The 19,467-nt window shown below is 35.9% G+C and overlaps 1 protein-coding gene across 9 annotated transcripts in view; it reads right to left on the bottom strand.

The window, feature by feature from the left end:
* The window catches only part of ZNF711 (zinc finger protein 711), a 33,663-nt gene that overhangs the window by 4,186 nt on the left and 10,010 nt on the right, over positions 1-19,467 (bottom strand). For 3 of the 9 annotated variants that reach the window (XM_026061242.1, XM_026061251.1, XM_026061249.1), the window contains 6 exons: positions 16,711-16,869; positions 11,888-12,034; positions 11,148-11,285; positions 9,363-9,410; positions 8,645-8,788; positions 1,070-8,184 (listed from right to left, as the gene is read on the bottom strand). In XM_026061242.1, coding sequence (XP_025917027.1) covers positions 7,007-8,184; positions 8,645-8,788; positions 9,363-9,410; positions 11,148-11,285; positions 11,888-12,034; positions 16,711-16,869 — 1,814 coding nt within the window. In that variant the 3' untranslated portion in view covers positions 1,070-7,006. The remainder of the gene's footprint in view (positions 1-1,069; positions 8,185-8,644; positions 8,789-9,362; positions 9,411-11,147; positions 11,286-11,887; positions 12,035-16,710; positions 16,870-19,467) is intronic. The other 6 variants (XM_026061245.1, XM_026061244.1, XM_026061247.1 and 3 more) reach the window with 6 other exon arrangements.

The following is a 19,467-nucleotide window of genomic DNA, read 5'->3' as shown; positions in this document are numbered from 1 at the left end:
AATCCATCATTTTCCAAATTTAACATTAAATTATTTCTATTTACTAATGCACAACTAAAACTGTCACATCAAGCTTAGCATTTTTTCCTTGCTTATGTGGTTAAAGTAGTAAAATCAGTATCAATAAATCAATAAATTGTGAAACAATTTACATGGAAAGAATCTGATAGCTATTTGTCAACAAAATGCCACCATTCCAGTACATCCTCTTCAACAGAGCAGTCACTAGTCGCCTTATTTTAGTAGCAGTACTATGTTCAAAAATACAGATTGTGTTTTATACTGGCCACGTGCTGATTCTGCTTACAAGAGTTTTTATATCTCTTCCAACGTTGTTCCCAAAGAAATATATGAGTATGATTCTTTTTGCTTTCTACTTTAGATTTTTTCCACCTTTGCTTATAGAATTTTATTATTTACCATGTCGCATTTCAGTTCTGTTCACGTGGTTACAGGCCAACACAATTTACTTTTTTTCCCCGGCTGGGGAATCTTGCAAGCATTTTTCAAATGTAACAGTCCACTGAGATTTCTCAATTTTCTCAGGAAGAAATCATACAAATCAAAGACAGCATTTACTTCAGTGGTGAACAACAACATATGTACTGCCATATCAGGCTATGTCTTTATCATTAGTTTTTATTAAATAAACCCTAACTATCTGAAGCGAGGGTAATACTTGGAAAACTGAGTCCTTAGTTCAAGATGAATTATTTGGACTTTCATTGGTCATTATTTTTAAGTTGCTTTTATATTCCTTTCCATAACTGCTTAAGGGGGTAGATTCACCTCACCATGATACACATAATCCCCCCTCCCTTTTTTTATAAGGGGTAGCATACACAGTTTCTTGTTTTTACACTGAAGTAGGGAGAAAATTTGTTGTCTTCTAGCTTCTGTTACTGACTCATCCATGCAACTCAATGTGTAAAGAAACTCAGTTTCTTTACACCTCAGCTGTAAAAGAAATATAAGCCAAATACAGTCCTCGTTTAAAAGTTATTGACACCTCTAGTATTCTGTGTGAAGAATCAATATAGGCTTTGAGTAGTACATCAGGGTAACTTACCTCTGCCTTAAGAGTACCGGGCTGATGTTGCTCCATCTTCTCACAATTACTTTCCCAATTTTATTACCTTTACTTGTGGGCATTTCAAATCTGAAGAAAAAAATACAGATAATGATCAAGACATGAATCATTTTTAACCACCTCTGGCTTTTAGGAGTTCTTGGTCCATCACTCAAAAAACGCAGTAAACAAATCAGACATTTTTAAGCAACCCTTCTGCACACTGTGAAACCTGCCGCTTGCCCGACGAAGCACGATGTGCTTATACATCACATACAGCATCCTACTGGCAGTCAGACACGTGGTCAAGAACAGCTGCCGCTACCTTACTGTTGTACTTCCAGGTAGAGAACAGCTCTGCAATACAGGTCGCCCTCCCTGGCTGGCAATATTTTGGAGTGTCATCATATCACTATCATACGCCTGGTAAGGTAATTCATCGTATTAGTGGTGCTGAACTGACAGATTATGTAACAATTTGACAGGGAAGGGGTGTTTGCCTTTTCAACAAAACAGTTCAAAGCCCCTTTTTGAAAATGGGGCGAAAGGAAAGATAAATAACCTTTGGTAAGGAAAGAAAGTATGCATAAAAGATGATCACGTTTACAGAATAATACCTTTAAAAGAACAGAAGATCATATAAATTGACAACTGTGATGGGAGATGCTATTCAGAGTTTTCATGAAAAGTAATAAGGTTTCATGATACCACCAACTTTTATTGTTCTATTAAACATTCTACTCAAAAGAATTCCAAGGATTACAGGTCTCTCTCCTTCACTAGCTTCCTACCACCACCTAGGAACTTACCAGCCTTGAAAGAACTGAATAAATGGCACCTGTCTGCAGAGCACTTCATCCCATCCTGGAGGCTGCATCAATTTGGGTAGCAGAAAGCTGTCTGCTGCCAGCTCAGGGGGAAGGAGCTAGGCAGGACAGAGGTAGAGAAGCCAGGGAACAGACTATACAGAGCAGGGAACCTGTGGAAGTACTGGGATACAAGAATTTTACCGTGATTTGACTTCATGTATTTTTAGAATTGTGACACTTCCATTGCATCAATAAACTATCCATCACAAGTTCTGTCTAATATTAAATATTTACTGGGAAACTGCACTGAAAGAGTCTAGGAACTGTGCCTCAAAATCAGGAATCAGTTGAAACTTCTTACGTTTTACAAGATTTAAAATGCATTTCCTAGTAAAAGTTTACGCCAAGAACACTGAACAACCACTTGCTATTAATATGGAATTTCAGATCTACTCAGAAAACACATCTGCAGAGAAAAACAATGAAGGCTCTACCTGAGGCTTATCTCCTGTTGGATGTACACTTATTTAAATGAAGCATAAAAATATCCAAAATTACTTGAACACCACACACAAAGTAAGAGCACTGTATATACTACCACTTCTCTAAGCTGCTCCTTGTTCAGCTGCCTCAACATTACTTTATTTTCCCTTCCCTATCCCCAGCTTCTCTGTCCTTTCTTTCCCAGCCTCTGCAAGGTCACATCTGCAATACATTCCACAGGCCTTTTTCTGTTGATTCCTTCTCCTTTCTGTCCATACATATTACGCCCTTACTCCCATTGCCAGAAGCTACTGAATTTTAAAACCACTGCTCAAGCAGCAAGTCCAACAGATTCATTTTTCAACACCGTTTGAAATTTAACAACATATGGGTAGCAAACCTTAATACTAAGTGGGTTAAATCTCAAGGTTGCTTCTCTCTCGGACAGACCTTGTTTCCACAAGTTTTCTTCTTAGCTAGGTTTTGTTGTCCCTGGAGAAGAAACAAACAATTAATATGAAGAAAGAAATGTTTGAAACAGTTTAATAAGTCAATCAAGTAAAAGTGGTAACTATCAGTCACGCACAAGCCTCAATAATCATTTTGAGACTTTGCATTGGACAAGGTTGCCTGTAACCAGTAGGTTAAACTTAACAACTCAGTTTCCCCATCTAGATATCACAAAAAGCAAGACCATCCACAGAAGATCATACTAGTCTGCACAAGTCCTCTACACTTTCCCTGTATTTGTAACTTAGTTGATAATAACAAACTACAATCATAGTTTTTCCAACCACTACTTCCTCCATCATGAAAACTCCTGTCTTGAAAACATATCCCTCACAAATTCTGATGTTCCAAAAAGGTATGAGATTCTTCTTCCTGATTAGAAAGACATTTCGTTAGATAGAATACCGCTAACTCTTAAACCTTTTAAAATATAATAATGAAGCTGAAGATGAATTAAACTTCATCCAGCATCCATCATTTCATTTCTGCCATCATTAAATATTTTGCTATCATTAAACATGTTTTAAAAGTTTGTGCACTTCATAGTTATGTACTTTTAGGGGAAGAAAAAAGCAGATGCAATAGAAAACCTAGATAATGAAACTGACACCCCACAGTACACCACCTCCTGAAACACAGCAGATAGCACTCACTGACACCAAACACAGTCCCTTCTAATAGGAAGAAGTCCTGATGCATCCCGTAACCATAATAACTAAGCATCATTTATGGAGGTTCCTCAGCTGAGACTTGCAGAACGATATCCTCCCCTACACAAACAAAGACAAATACTGTATAGCTTTCTACCATGTCTTTTCTCAAACTTTGGAAAAATGAGATTAACTTCCTGCGGCAATAGGAAAAAAAGCCTTTCACTGCATTCCTTGAAAGACACACTACTAGCTATCCTCAAACAGACAATTCTGTGCACTCCAGGCACTGTAACTTCTTACAAGTGATCTCGCCAACTGCTCCTCCCTTTTGATTAAGTCATGAGCTCTGAAAGTCAACTTTAACATATTTAACCGTAGTTACACTGCATGCTTTCATATTTTACAGTAATTATTTGCAGGTGCACAAATAGAAACAAAGATGCCACATTTCACTTGTGACTAGCCAATAAGCATCCTGGCATTTCACCTGCTTTCAAAGAGGTCCTTTTGGCTCTTTAGGCATACCCATACATTTTACACACAGAAAACTATGCAAGAATACAAGCTGGTACTGCATAACTACCTACCTTTCAGTGAACAATTTGGAAATCATGTATTATTTAACAAGTAGCAAATGCCAAGTTAGGTCTATAACAAAAAAGCAGTATATGACTTTCTGCGCATGCCAGTACATTTCAAAAATTGAGAGTTTAAAACACTGTAAATGTTAACATATTTCACCAGTACCGATAATAAGAGATATCAAAACATGATTTCAGCATCTTTTGTAATGCTTAAAAGCATCAATCCCTATCCTAATCCAGATTTCCATCCACTGTCTAAAATGCTGGCTTCTTTCCAAAAGCCTAGCTTCTTTCATTTCTAGCCCCAATGCCCTGTTCTGTACCACATGAACTTTGAATTAAGCAATGCAGGATTAAGTCTTTTTACAAAACTGTCTACAGAATATGTTTAAAATATTAAAGTACCTGATTAGTCCGTCCATCCTTAAGGTGGAAAAATAAGCCAGCACTGATCTGTACTTGGTCACAGAGTCAGACCAGGTGAATGATCATCTTCAGTCTGTTACGAATAATCTCCTTCAGTCTAGGCATTCAATATCATTTTCAGGAATAAAGCATTAACATTTTCAATGAAATACAATTTTAATGAAAAATAAATTTTCTGATGGTACTGCCCCTCCTTTGACTGCTGGACATAAAAAAGGAAAGTAATGTAAATAAAAACAGATGAATAGATTCATAAGGTCTGAATCATTTCTGCTTGTTAGTACAAAACCTAAGGGTTCACTGGCTAAAAGCCAGTCGAAAATCCTTGCTGAAGACTTCTTTTAAAATCTCTCTCAAGTTTTTAATCTATTATTGATGTCGTAAGTAAAATATTCTTAAAAGAGAAGGAAATTAAGATAGCAATACTTTTAGCATTTCATTTTGCAAGCTGTTCTTTTTATGCAGTTAAAAAAAAACAATACTTACCTATCTTTTCCCAAAATATATGCGAAGTTTTATGTTCTCTTTACTTAAAGGAAAGAATTTCAAAGAATATCAATATCACATTTGATAATAGTTTTAGAAATATGCTTAAGGACATGAGCTGTAACTTTTAAGTGTTACTTAAAATCCCAATCCTCCCCCCAATAGTAACTGTATCTCAAGTAACTGGTTTGCTTGAGATAAATATTACTACATTTCATATTAATTTATGAATAATAATTTAATTAAAATGTTAGGCACATGTACACAGAATGAGACATTCCTATATCACCATAAATGAGAAGCAAACTCCAAAAAAATTGGAGTGCAAGAGATGCGTTTTATTGTATGCCCGTTACGATGAGTAACACATTTAGAAATAATAATCCCACATAACAGTGACAATCTTATTTTACAGCGTGTACATCATTTTTTACAGCCACATAAAACACGTATTTTTCTAAGAGATTTCCCAAATTTAACTTTCTGAAGTATAGAAATATAAAAAAAATTTATTCTCAAGGAACTGATTCTCATCTGGTGCAAAAACAAAATATGAACATTATCTGAAACACAAAGCCACAATATAGCATGAAGTTACAATTTATCATGTGAACAGCTGTGTGCAAACATGAAGCAACTAAAAAGAGTAAAAAATACACATTATATGCATAACATTTATGAACAGGTTTTTCATTAAATAGCCCTAGACCAGCTTGTTATATTAAGCGCCATTTGATTTGCAGCATGCTAACACAAAGCATTGTTTAAAGGGATGCATATTTTAAATGTATACACTGTAAACTGAAGATCCACCTCCAAACTCTAGTGGCAGCATATTTTTCTGGTTAAATACTGCATATATACTTTCTTACAGATTGAAAATGCATGTTTATAGTATGGTATAGACTTTTTAAGAATTGATTAAAAGGTGCAATTTTATATCTATATTGAAAATTTCATATTAGGAGGTAGGACAATAATAGTCATACCTGTTATGAACACTGCCCTAAAGAACTTCTACATATTTTGAATTTTAATTCAAAAAAACTATTATTTTCTTCGACTTTGTTTTTAATATTCTTTTTAGAGAAGATCTTAAAGTAGCAAGAAAAAAATTAGTGTTGAGTCACAACACTATGAGCTGCATCCATTTTTTCCTTAAAAAAAAAAGTCAGATTCAAAGTTAATTTTGTCATATGTGCCATACTGAACAACATTCAACTGTAGTTTCAGATAAAAAAGGGAAATTATATACATACACATCTTTAACCCTAGCACCAGAACACCACCTTTGAGCTCATAACATAATGCTATATTTTAAACATCATATCCTGCAATAAAATAGGTTAGCAGCTTTGAAAAACATTTTAAAAAAATTACTCATCAAACCTAAACTAATAAAGGAAACAAAAAAGTTTCCCAATGAAATGTTAAAAAAAAAAAAAAAAAAGGGACAAACCCCCAAATTTGACCAGTTCTGGAATATAATTTCCAGGCACAATTTAAAAACGTTATGACCAAGTGACGGACTAATATTCTTATTCTTTCAAAACTGCACAAGAAGTTAGACTCGGTTACCTTAGCAAACAATTTGTAAGTAACCCCACCATGTATCTGAACTGTTTTCATATTGGAGACAAATGCTGTTACTGACAAAATGGATAACACAATCATCTTCGTTTTGTCTTCTATAGCTTAACAATGTGTAATACTATTAATCTGAAGACATTCAGCAATCTTTCTGCAATATTTCAGACATTCATCCATCTCTCTGCATTCTATAGTGCTCTTTAGGTTCTGATAAGCAACAATCATAGGGCTATGAGATCCCCCTGTCAACCCTAATACTTTTAAGACTTTTAATACAAAGAATGTAAAGTTATGATTTAATATCAAGCTTTGAAACCAGGAGAAACAGTTCATGAGATTTTTTTCCCCAATTAGCATATCACAGTTTCTAAATTGCTTCCTTCTTGAGATCATATATTACATTATGGCCTCTTTGTGGTGCCTCATTATATGTTGATTTTTTTCTGATGGTCTACGGAATCCCTTTTTGCAATACTCACACCTATGTGGATAGTCTTTCGTGTGTATTGATATTACATGTCGTTTAAAGCCTGATGCATCCGTAGTGCTATATTCACAATACTGGCATTGATAAACTTTTCTTCCACTGTGGGTCTTCATGTGCTTCTTAAGTTCAGTTTGCTGCCTAAATCCTCTTTTACATCTTTTGCATTTAAAAGGCAGGTCCTTGGTGTGAACTGAGAGGATATGCCCACTAAGTACAAAAGGATCTGATGTTTTAAAGTCACAGTGTCTACACTGATGTATCTTTTTACCTTTATGGGTTTCACTATGCTTTTTGAGCTCAGATGGACGATGGAAGCCTTTTTCACATACCTCACATTTGTGGGGAAAATCCTTTGTGTGAACTGAAATAATGTGTCGCTTCAGGTCACTTGAATTGGTGCTCTTATGGTCACAATGTGGACACTGATGAGTCTTATGCCCTTGAAATAATTCTGTGTGCTGCTGCAGTTCTTTTTCATCTGTAAATGCCTGGGGACAGTGCTCACATTTAAATGGCAAATCAGTCCCATGTTTGGTTTTGATGTGGGTTTTCAGATTGGACTGATCAGCACATCTGAAGACACAGTGCTGACATTGGTATGGCTTTTCCCCAGTGTGGGTCCTCATATGCTTTTTCAGCTCTGAAGGATGACGGAATCCTTTCCCACACTCCACACATACATGAGGAAAGTTCTTACTGTGAACTGCAAGTAGATGTCTATTGAGTAGTCCCTGCTCTGCAGTTTCATAGTCACAATATTTGCATTTGTGTAGTTTAGGCTCCTTGTCCCTCAGTATTAGTTTATTAGAACTCAATGGGCTTGCTTCTCTGTATCTTCTTGTGTATTCTGTAAACTCATGGGTTTTATCAACTTTATTTATAAGTTTATGGCTTTCCAGATGATTGTGGAAACTTACTTTTTTGTTAGTTGTAAAGTCACAGTCTGTACACTGGTATTTCTTCTTAATCATATGATCTGGATGATTCTTCATATGTCTTTTCAAGAATCCTCTGGATTTAAATTTTTTCCCACATATGTGACAAGGGTAAACTGTTAAGGGCTGTCCATCAGGACCTATTATAACAGCTGTTTTTAAACAAACAAAAACACGTTATGAAGGAAACAAATTTACCGATTAAGAAATTAAATCAGCCAATTGCTGTTCAGATTCATGCACTTACACTTGCAGCAGACAGAGAATGGTTCAGTAGTTTAAAAACAACCAATCCACAGCACCGACAGTTTATATAGTGTTGTTTTAGAAACTGCTCAAATAGATCAGTAATATTATATGTGCAGTGAATATATCCATGCTTGCTTTTTAATAGTTTGCAACATTCAAATGAATTGCATCAGCCCTAAGTGTACTGACTTCAGACAGTAAAAACTACTACATTTTCTATGCATAGAACTGGAGAGGGGAAGGACACAGGAAATACGCAAATCATTTATTTATTTTTTTAATTCTGCACCAGTTTTAAAAAAAGGAAAAGTAAATGAGCAAGTGCCATTCCATGACAAATACGCATAACCATACAGTGTTTACCTGTTTGCCATTGCCTGGCCTCTCCTCTCCTCCTTTTCTTGGCTTTTTGTTTTAGCACTCTATTAGTGCTAATGCTATCACAAATCTGCAGGTATTGTGTTGCATTACCGTTTTTGTTTTCTAATCGTGTATCCAAGTTATTTCCTAGAAACAAAAATTAGACACCATAAAAACCTTAAGCAACTTTCTTCTTTGAGACTGGTGACTGGAATTGCACAGCAGCATAATCAACCTTTTTTTTTAAAAAAAGATCACCCATTCCTTTACAGTGAACACATAAAAAAAAAAAAAAGACAGAGTGCCAATATAAAGCATTATCTGTCTTAGATGTTGACAAAAGTCCAGAATAGATTTATTTAAATATCTAACTAGTTTTCAGATATATTCCTTGGTTTCTTTTATTCCTTAAGACATTCATTTCTTATTATCTAACTTTGTTTTACCTCTCAGTAACTACACTATCTCTGTTCTGACTATAAAACCATATAAAAATACTGGCAGATCCTCCCAGCTTCCCCACCAACTCTGAAGGCCTAAAACACATCTAGAATTGTTTTAATTTGAAAATAGTAGAGAAAGACCATAGAGTCCTTCATATATTTTGCAAATAATTTTTTGGCATTTACTGATTAGGAGAACTATGATACATAAACATATATATTTTCAAAGGCAGCAAGTTACTTTTAATGTTGTACAAAACACAATCACATGTTCTCACCTGCCGTTTGACCATCTTCATATCTTCTGGGTAGTCTTCTTTCGTCTCCTGCAGAAAATGGTATATTAGTTATTTATAAATTAAAATTCTTTCTAATGATGATGGCTTTGAAAGTCTGAGAATGAGAGAACAACCAACTAATAAATAACAGCTTAACTCAATTCAAACTGAGATGTGCAGTTCACATCAGTCCAATACCTTGTCTTTATACGCCCCAGGAACTAAAAATCAACTCTTTGGGCATAGCTATATCCATTAAACCTGTTCTTGCATGCTTATCATGCTGACTATCTTTCCTACTTCTCATAATTAAGGCTGCAAGGGCCAGGGCAAATCCTATTTAGGGTTTGTTTTTTTTACAAGAAAAGATTAAGAATATTAAAGATTTGAACAATATAGAGGACACATGGGTTGAAGAAAAAAGAACATTAATGTTGGAATTCTGCCCTGCTGCTCATACTTTGGCTTATAGCAAATTAAGTAGCCTAAAACTATTCTTTAAACTATATAGCCTCACAGAAACAGTAAGCATGTGTGTAACAGGTGGCATCTCTGTAGCCCACTGAGCAAATAAATGTTATTTACAATGAAGCCCTCTGTCCTGAACTCTCTCCAAAAATGCCAAACCATTCACTGACCATATGCTTTGTTTCTGCAAACTTTTAAACTCATATGTAACTCCAGATACCAACCCAGAAATTAGAATATCTGAAATCCACAGTTCAATCTTGAAATCCAAATACCTTATGTTTCCAGAGTAGAACTAAGTAGATAATAAGGCTCCTACCTTTGTACTAATCAGCTGTTCAGCACTCTCTATATGAGGCGCTACAAACTTCTAAGAGATAGGCAAGTAGTAATTTAAGAGACTATTCCTCATTTTGTATTGAAAGTGTTTATTGCTATGTGCCATGGCTCTGCAGTTCAAAAATATTTTATCAGCCCAACTACTGTGCTCAGAAATATTCCACCAACGGAGTTTACCTGCTCAGCTTGCTAACTTAATTATAATATAAACCAGTGCTGACCTGATACTCTCTTAACATATATTTAAAAGATGCCAAAATCCTAAAATGCAATAAATACAAAATAAAGAGAATATTCAGAATTTGCAATATATCCTAATGAGATGCTCCTACTACTTGAAGCATGGCTGCAGAGAAAAAATTACTTTTGTTTATAATCTGAAAGGGTAACAGGTTTACAACTTGCTACATAAACCAAAATTATTAGGAACATATTTACATACCTAATCCTACTATTCTCTTTTTAAACTTATTTCTCCTTCCTCCTAGTTAATGTAAAATACTTAAGGCTATTCTCATTTTTGTCAAGTCTTCAACAACTATATAAAAACCAGGCACTCTGTACCTCTGAGCTAGTCCTAAGAACACCAGATCAAAATTCACCAACTTTCTTTTCTACTTCATAAAACTCCGCATGTAGCAATCAATTCATTATATGCAAGACAACCAACTGCTAAAATAATCCGAGGACTGTTTGGTAGGCCAGTGTTGAGAAAAACACTAGTGTATAAATAGGACTAACATTTTCTTTGTATCTGAACTACAAAAAGCTTATGTRTAAAAGGTTATGAATGATGTGAAAAAGAATTTTTCACATCACTTTATCAACTTCACTAACTGACAGTGGTAAGAGATCAGAAGGAGCTGTTACGAGTTCCCTGGGGAGAGGTGAGAGATTGACATCTGCATAAAGATTCTGGAAGTTAGATTAGGAATAAAACTGGAAGAGATTTTCACAAATAAGCAGAAAGACTCCTACCGTAAGCAGCAGCCCAAGCAACAGGCACAAAAGTTTTATTCACGGTGGAGTCTTCAAGCTGTGTGTCTGGAAGTGATGTAGCTTCTTCTTCACCTACAATAACTTCCATATAAACTTCATCTGCTATTTCAGCACAGCCTGGATTAAAGGAGAAGAATAACCTTTAATTTTACTCTGCTCATCTTAAATTTTCCTTCATTTAATTTGCTCTCATTCTGATTGATACCCGTTATAAATTACTTTCCTTCCTTTGGCATTTAGAGCCACCCCTTCCCTTAGGGGATCATTGTTTATTCAGACATTCCTTAAAGAGAGAAAACAAATATCAATAAGTATAAATAACAAAATAAATACCAACATAAATTCAAATATACAAACTTATAAACGTGTAACTGATGACATTTATTTGCCACTTTGCCAGAAAGCTGTTTAAACAAGGCAATTCACAGTAGGAAAACATAAAAATGAGAAATTTGACTAACCTCGTTAACTTCATCCATGGACATGTTAAATTTAATATAAATAATGAAATGATTGCATACAGAATGCACAAAGTGCATATTATCCACATCACTTTAAAATAGTTATAGCCTGTCTTTATTTTTAGGGAAGATCAGTTTAGTTTTCTACTACTTCAGGCTGAAGAATCCTTCAGAAAAATTAAAAAAGTCCTTGAGAATGATGTTTATATTGCTGTACCAAATAGCATGAGAAACAAAAATGTTTCTTATTATGCTTACTAATATCTTCATCTTCCTGAGAAGAGTCCTTAACAGCCATGTAAACCATTTTTTCTCGCTGCATTCTACCAACACCTCCTTGTTCAATTACTCCAGCTACAGAATGTCCATTGTGAAAGTCACTCTCTGTGACAATTTCTGTCCCGCCTTTAAAAAAAAGAAGTAAAACACATAAGTGAATGTAAACAAACCCACTGTTAAGATAAATATCAGATTTAATATAAGTATTTTTTTCTTATTTACAACAAAGCTATTTCATAAATCTCTAATTAAATATTTTGAAATCCCTGTCAGTCATAAAAACATGCAAGTTTGATACTTCATTGCAGATTAGGAAAAATGAGCTGTGTTCTCTCATTGTCTCCTGATAAATTCAGGACTGAACAACTACTACCCAAGCGAGATCAATGCTTTTTACGCATGCCAGCAGTGAACTCAAATATGACTGGTAATACATACCCGCCCAGGCCCATCAAAAAAATGACTATAATTCTAATCCTGCCCTGGCAGAGCACAGCCTTTAAATTGTCTCTTGAGACGTGAACAGCTCTTATCCCTCTTATCCCCCCAAAGTCACATTTACTCACCTTTCAGAAACTGATTTTTAGAGAATTTTTCCTATATGTCCTGTGTATGTCCCAGACTCATTATACTGGATCATTTGGAGTAGTAATATATATTGAGGCCATACTTCTCAAACCATTACAGAGCAACTGCACTCTAATTACTTCAACACGTACATTATATGAAAAGACTGACTATCAGGGATGTAAGGTGTTGCACCGAATCCTCGAGGTTAGCACAGCAGCAGTTAGAACAAAACAAGGACTGTCCACACAGTTCCACTTCAAGTGACTCAAAAGCTTTGGCTCACCAACTTACTCTAACAGAGGTAAAAGAACAAGTGTTCAAACTGGAACTTGATATTGATGCTTGAATTAGAGAAAGGTGGAAGATAAACATGTAGATTCGTCTTCCATGCTTCTCAGGGACAGGGACAGAGACTAGAGAAGCTGCAGATTATGGCAGAACAAACTAAGGCCTGGCACAAAGAGGCCTTTTTCAATACTAAGAGCAGTCCTGATGGAATCTGCAGCCCAGCTGAGTATTTTCCAAATCAAAATAAATGGATTCATCACTCTCTGTAAATGTTTTATGAATAGGAGACTTGCCAAATGTCTGTCATCTCACCAAACAGAAAAACTAAGCTCTCTCTCTGCAATCAAAATGTGTAATTTCAGTTTTCCCAAGCTAGATGAAAACCTCAGATAATTTTAAAATCACTGGGATGGGTCTAACAGTGGCATGTCTCTACAGAACACAACGCAGAGAGACCCTCATGCCTTTGAAGGCAATGGTTGCCAAAATGACCAACTAAGCAGCAGGTACTCCTGTTAGTCAGACAACACAAGACAAATCCCAGGAAAGCTAAGAGAAACTCTTAAGAAATTCAGAAATTTAGTCATTATATGACAGTTTGGAACAGATGGGTGATTTCTGAAGAATTAGAGAGAAATACACTCCACAGCAAGGTGCATAATCTGTGATTACATAAACTATGTGAAATGGCAGAAGATGCTGTTGGAATGCCAGCACAGGAAACCTCTTCCATTTTGCCAAACATGCAAGACCTGCGACAGCTCTGCCTGTGGCCAGATCAAGCTCATGAAACTAGCTAACATCAATTCATAACATCAACCCAGAAAGTGTGTAGCAGGGCGCAATATCATGCAGCTCTGATCAAGTCACGAAGTAGTAATACACATTATGCTCACACAATGCTACACTCAGATTGCAAACACCTTTAATGAAACACCACATGAATATCACTATATTGCTTCTAAAGTCAAGCTGGATCACATACACCATACTTGCCTCAAATATAGTGCTAGGCTTCTCTCTTAATTAGATTTACTGGAATTCAATTTTAATAAATAAATACAAAATACTGAGGTTTTGATTTTTTAGTTCCTCTACATCCCCAAAGTCCTGGCTGATGTCAGCCTGTTCTGGGAGAACTTGATGGAAGACAGAGAGGCAGCCCTATGGTCCTGAGGCTTGTGAGACCGAAGGGAGTGCTGAAATTGCAACCAGTGAATACAAGATAAAACTGTAGGAGTGAAACTGAAACTAACCAGAAATTATAACCAATGACATGCCAGGAATCAAAAATAAACTTTCATTCTAGTCATTCATCCTCAGTTTATATTTGGTATATGTAGGTATATATATCAAAACTACTGGTAAGTTTTTAATATTTGTTTTTATATTTTAAATTTTGCGTTTCACATTTATGACAAAACAAAGAAGATTTATTACCCAAGCCCAATTTTACAACTTGTTTTGAAAGTGATTTGGCCAGGACATTCTTCTGAATAACACTTGATTGCAAGGCAAATGGCTGGCATTTAAGAACCCTCCCCCACACCATGTACAAAATAATCGAGACTACTGCTGGTGCATAGATTGAAACTCAGGCTTCCTTTGTGAAGGCTGTCATCTCAGTCTCTGTATTCCGTAATGCTGAGGTGGCAACCACACATTATCAATATTATCAGCTCTTTCAAAGGGGAAGTACTCACCGGTAGTAAACAGGATAATTTGCGAGGACTACCTCATGGCTATACCAGAAGCATTGAGATTGGCTCACAAGAAGGTCCCTGCTGTAAATTAGTTTTCAGCCATAAGAGATTTTGATTCTTCCTGCTGCTGCATTAGCAGTCTGTCCCTCAAGACTGACAACCTATCCCCAGAGGAAGAAACCATATTTCAAGAACAGGGCCTGGCAATTCATGTAGGAACTGGCAGATGAAACAGATGTTACAACAGGTAAGAGATGTTAAGGTGCTGCTTCTCTAGATCCTTTTCTCATGCCCTCAGGAAGGACATGGCCTTCACAACCTCTCATACTTGTAAGAAATTAAGGATCAAATAGGGAAAATCTCAGGGCTTACAGAAATATTCACAACCCTTCAGTAGAGTCAGGTACTGTCTGTTCAGAATAGAATGGATAGCAAAATATGCAAAGTTACTTGGCAACCTGATGAAGGACTTCACTAATAGGCTCCAAAATCCTACACATTAACATCCTACAAAAGATACTGAGCAACTTGTAAGGCAATCTAACAAGTTCTGAGCCTATCCTGAGAGAAAGAAAAACAAAGATAACTGCCCCATTAGCTAACAGTCTGATCATCCCTGCTATAACAATCCTTTTCTGTCATTAATTTCAGCTGAAAAGATAACTTCTTTCTCAGAGAAGACAAAAAAAGGCATTATATAGCTGAAAATTTCCTGAAGCAGTAGTTCAAGCTGCTTGGAAAAAAGCACCAGGACTGTTACTAACTGGAGGACTTTGCTCATCTAATCCACAGTTCTGTCTGAAGTTTAAGGTTTGCACAGTATAGCCAGGCCAAAACTACTTGTCTGTTGGAGGTGATCTCTCTTCACTGCTCCAGGAAGAACAGAAACGAATTGATCTGCACTGTGAGTGGGCTTAGATGTACCATGCCAGACACATTCCAGTGAGGCGGAGTTTCAAGTACCTAAGCGCAGAGGTAAACTGGTAAAAGCCAGAGATTTCAGCTCTGAGAACAACCATAAGCGGGACCCTGCTTTTACAAGTCACAATGAACAGAACCTGGATTGGCTGTATGTCTACTTGCAAGGCTCCTGAAACAGTTCTGGATCTATCATTTGGTAAGAACTGCAGAGCAAGAGCTTCTTGGTTAGGTTTGGACAAGACTGCATGCCTAAAACCCCAGCAATCTTCTCCCTCTCTCTGCACCAAGGCCACCAAAGACTGTTCTATGACAGGAATCCCCTCTAGAAGCTTCTCTGTGCTGATGTAGAAGGAGGCCAACTTTCTAGAGTTTCTTGGGGAAGAAGTCCTGGACTTTGCATTATAAACAACTTTACTGCACATCTGTGTTCTGTGTTCTAGAAAGTTCTCTCAGAAAGCAGCACCATGTTATGTATCCGCTTGCAAAGAGGTGAGCTATTAAGAACATCCGCTGTTAACAGCTATGGAGCGGACAGCTGTTACATCCACGAGATTTTGGGTTCTGCCAGAACTCTACCTGCAAATTAAAAATCAGCCTCTGAAACCCCAGCTGTCTACTCCGCTTGTGGAAATGCTGCCTCTAATTCAAGGATATCTGATCTACTTATGCACTAATTCTTCAATTGCTGTAGTTTTCAGTATGGTAAACTGACACTGATTACAGTTTATCTTAACATAGCAGGCTGAAAATAGCAATGGTTCAGCAGTTGAATCACAAGCAGGTTACAAATTACTACATTTAAACCACTCTTCAACGAAGGACAGATAGGACAGTGACTGCATTATAAAGTCTAGTATCTTAATTTGAATCCCTTATAATTAAGTCTTTCTCTACTACAGAAGGGCAGAAAAGGTCAAGAGACCAGTATGCTTTTAAGTCAGTTGAGCAAAAAAAAAATATTAAACCACTAAAACAAGAGAAAAGAAGTCCACTGGATAGAAAACTTTGTTACTCATAGCATTCTGTCTTGCAAAGTCAGAAAAAAGCAGCAGCTGAAAAACACCTGCAGATGTCCAACCACTTCTACATTTAGTCTTTGGGACCCTGTAGCATAGGCAGGTGAAAATAAATACTGCTAGTCAAAAGGAACCTAAATTTAGGATTAATACACATCATGTATTAACTGCATATTGGCAGTCTCCACAAATGTCACATTCCACAAAAAACTCCAGTCAGTGGACTATGTTAAATTAAAAAAAAAAAATCAAAAATACCCCCAAATATTTCATACTACCGGAATAAATAGAATTTAAAAGGTACCTATTTCGACATCATCTTCAGCTTCAGCTTTAAATATATAAACTTTGATAACTTCTGAACCAAACCCATCATCTTTAGCAACGTCATCATTTGACACCTCTGTACTGATTTTTAAGGGGGTGCTTCCTATATGGTCCAATTTTTCTCCAACATCATCCACTGTAAAAATAAGAGAATAATAATGAGGTTCAAATACATTTTTTAAAAGTCAAAGTAATAACTAGCAGGATTTTTTCTACTATTATCCTCATGCACAGTAAAAGATTGCATTCATAAATGGCCTTTATAAATTAGTTCATCTTAAGAAATTTGAAAGGGAAAGAGATTCCAGAAGATCAATATTCAATTTAATTGTCACAACTCTGGAAACATAACGCAAGTTGTAGAATGAAGGACATAAGAGGAAGCTTGTAATAAAATACTCTGTGGGTATTGGTTATGCCTGAAACTATTACAGTTGGAAAGCAAAAATGTATCAATAATTAAACAAATATCCAAAAACTAATCCAGAATTGACTGCTACAGTCTAATAAGAACTCCAGGAAGTTTCACTATTCACTATTCTAAAATACTGACATCTAGTAGCTGATACTGCTATCAAGAGTGCTGATTCTAAGTAATTTGCCAGTGAAAGAAGTGTGTGTCAAAAAATTGACTACACCTTCACACTGAAACAAATTACGGTTTTAACTACTTTATCACTTAAAAACCTACAAATTAAAAAAGATTACTGTGTAATATATCGTATAGCTGATTAAAAGATGAGATAAAATAAATCCAAATAATATTACGTGAAATTGAGTTCTCATTCTTTATGCCTGCAACTTAGTTATTCCAATAAATTTGACTTGTATATTCAAAATGCTGATTTTATTTATTCAACAAAAAAATTACATTTGAAGTGTAAGTAAGTTTAGAAGTGACACTGTTTTGGTAACATATGTGTTCACATAGACATCCATATATATGGATGGAAACCGTCAACACAAAGGCCACTGAACCAAGCAGCCTTCTGACATGCACATTGCTAACACACTTCTCTCAATGAATAAAATTAGTTCCTGTGCAGATGGCCAGGACAAACCTATGCAATATCGGACATCCACTGAAGTCCTCTAAATAGGGAAGAATTCCTCAAAAGGAAAATAAAATCTGTATTAAATACATTATAGGGAAATAACAATTTATTATATGTATAACATTAAAATATGTACATATTAGGTAAAAAAAAATGCATTAAAATTGGTATTTTAAGTGTTTTGCAATGAGAGTAAGAGTGTTTTGCAATGACTAGTGTCTACTCAGTGCAGACAACTGAGGGCTCTGATTACTGAGTAAAGGATGGCTTACCTTGGGATGGCTGCAGTGGTTCCCAATCCCCCTCTAAGTTTCCTGCCCTCAGTGCAGTGATGACTGCTCTTGAAGGGCTGCTTACTACTTCAGGCTACAGCCTGGTGTACTGAGGTAAACTGGAGTTAGTTTAAATTTTTCTTAATACCCCAGGCAGTCATGTGAGGTGGTTCAGAACCTGCTAGAGAAAGAGCAGATGCCTTCCCTGCACCAGGGATGGAAATCCACTACAGCAATCCCAAATGATCCACGGACAGGATTTCATGGAAACACCTATCCGAATTAAACCATTTTTCATCCCCACACTGATGAAACTTTTATTTCACAAGTCTTGGACTGTGTCAGAACAGTACGTATGTCACTAAGAACAGAACTAGATATAAATCACGTAATTACTAAGAAAGTATTTGATCTAATTAAAGAACCACTAAAACTAAATTATATGTTTCTATTAAAATAAAGGCAAAACCTTAAAAAACAATATGATATGCTTTGGCGCACTCTTTTTTGTAAATAACAGACTAATTGCATTGCCAAAAAACCCCACAACCTAACTTGGACCAGTGGAAATAACTAAAAATTTCCCCAGGGAAATTTTGTGTTTCTTTAATTGAAAACATTTTAAATCTCTTACTAGTAACATTGATGCCAGCAATATCAATACCTTTATCCATTATAACAGGACAGGCAGTGCATGGTGTTCATGTTATCTTGCAGGACAATGAAAACAGTATGAATATGAACACCACAAACAAAAAAGCCACAGCAGAGAAATCCACAAATTCCTTTGACAAGTCAGTTAAACCAGCATCAGGTTATTAGTACATCCTTATATCCAATATGAGAAAGTTATTACATCTGCTCACAGAAGTTATTTTAATAAACCTGCTCTGGCAGCATAAAGGAGAGGATAATGCATCCTCTGCTAGCAGGAAAAAGGATAAGCTCAAAGATACTTATCTTGAAAAACCTATTATCACATATTTACTATTTTGGAAAATTAAAAAAAATACTTTTCTGCCTGGCTTTTAACATTTATAGAAGTTTCCCATCCAAATTCTTCAAAATGATAGTTACATGTTTAATGTTAGTTCCACTGCATGTTGAGTCTTTGAAAGATTGAAGCTTAAATAATAGTACAAGACAGGAATGATTAAATATATATCTGTATGACTAAAGTCGCTGTCAAAATGCAGAAAGAAAAGGTTGGGGGGGAGGAAGAAAGCACTCATTCTATGCAGCTACTGTAATCTTAGAATTGGCAGGTGATAGTACACATTTTTAAGGTACAGTTATTTTCTAATCTGCAAGTCAAGCAACAGCAACTTTTTCTAAACTCACAAATTTTATAAATGTAACAAAGTATCAGTTTCACACAGAAAGTATTTCAGTATTAGAAGGTTCTTT

This window comes from Apteryx rowi, unplaced genomic scaffold, assembly GCF_003343035.1.
Source record: "Apteryx rowi isolate R43461 unplaced genomic scaffold, aptRow1 scaffold_179, whole genome shotgun sequence".
Lineage (NCBI taxonomy): Eukaryota > Metazoa > Chordata > Aves > Apterygiformes > Apterygidae > Apteryx > Apteryx rowi.
Note: the sequence above shows the minus strand (reverse complement) of the source record. Positions and strands in the feature narration are given on the sequence as shown.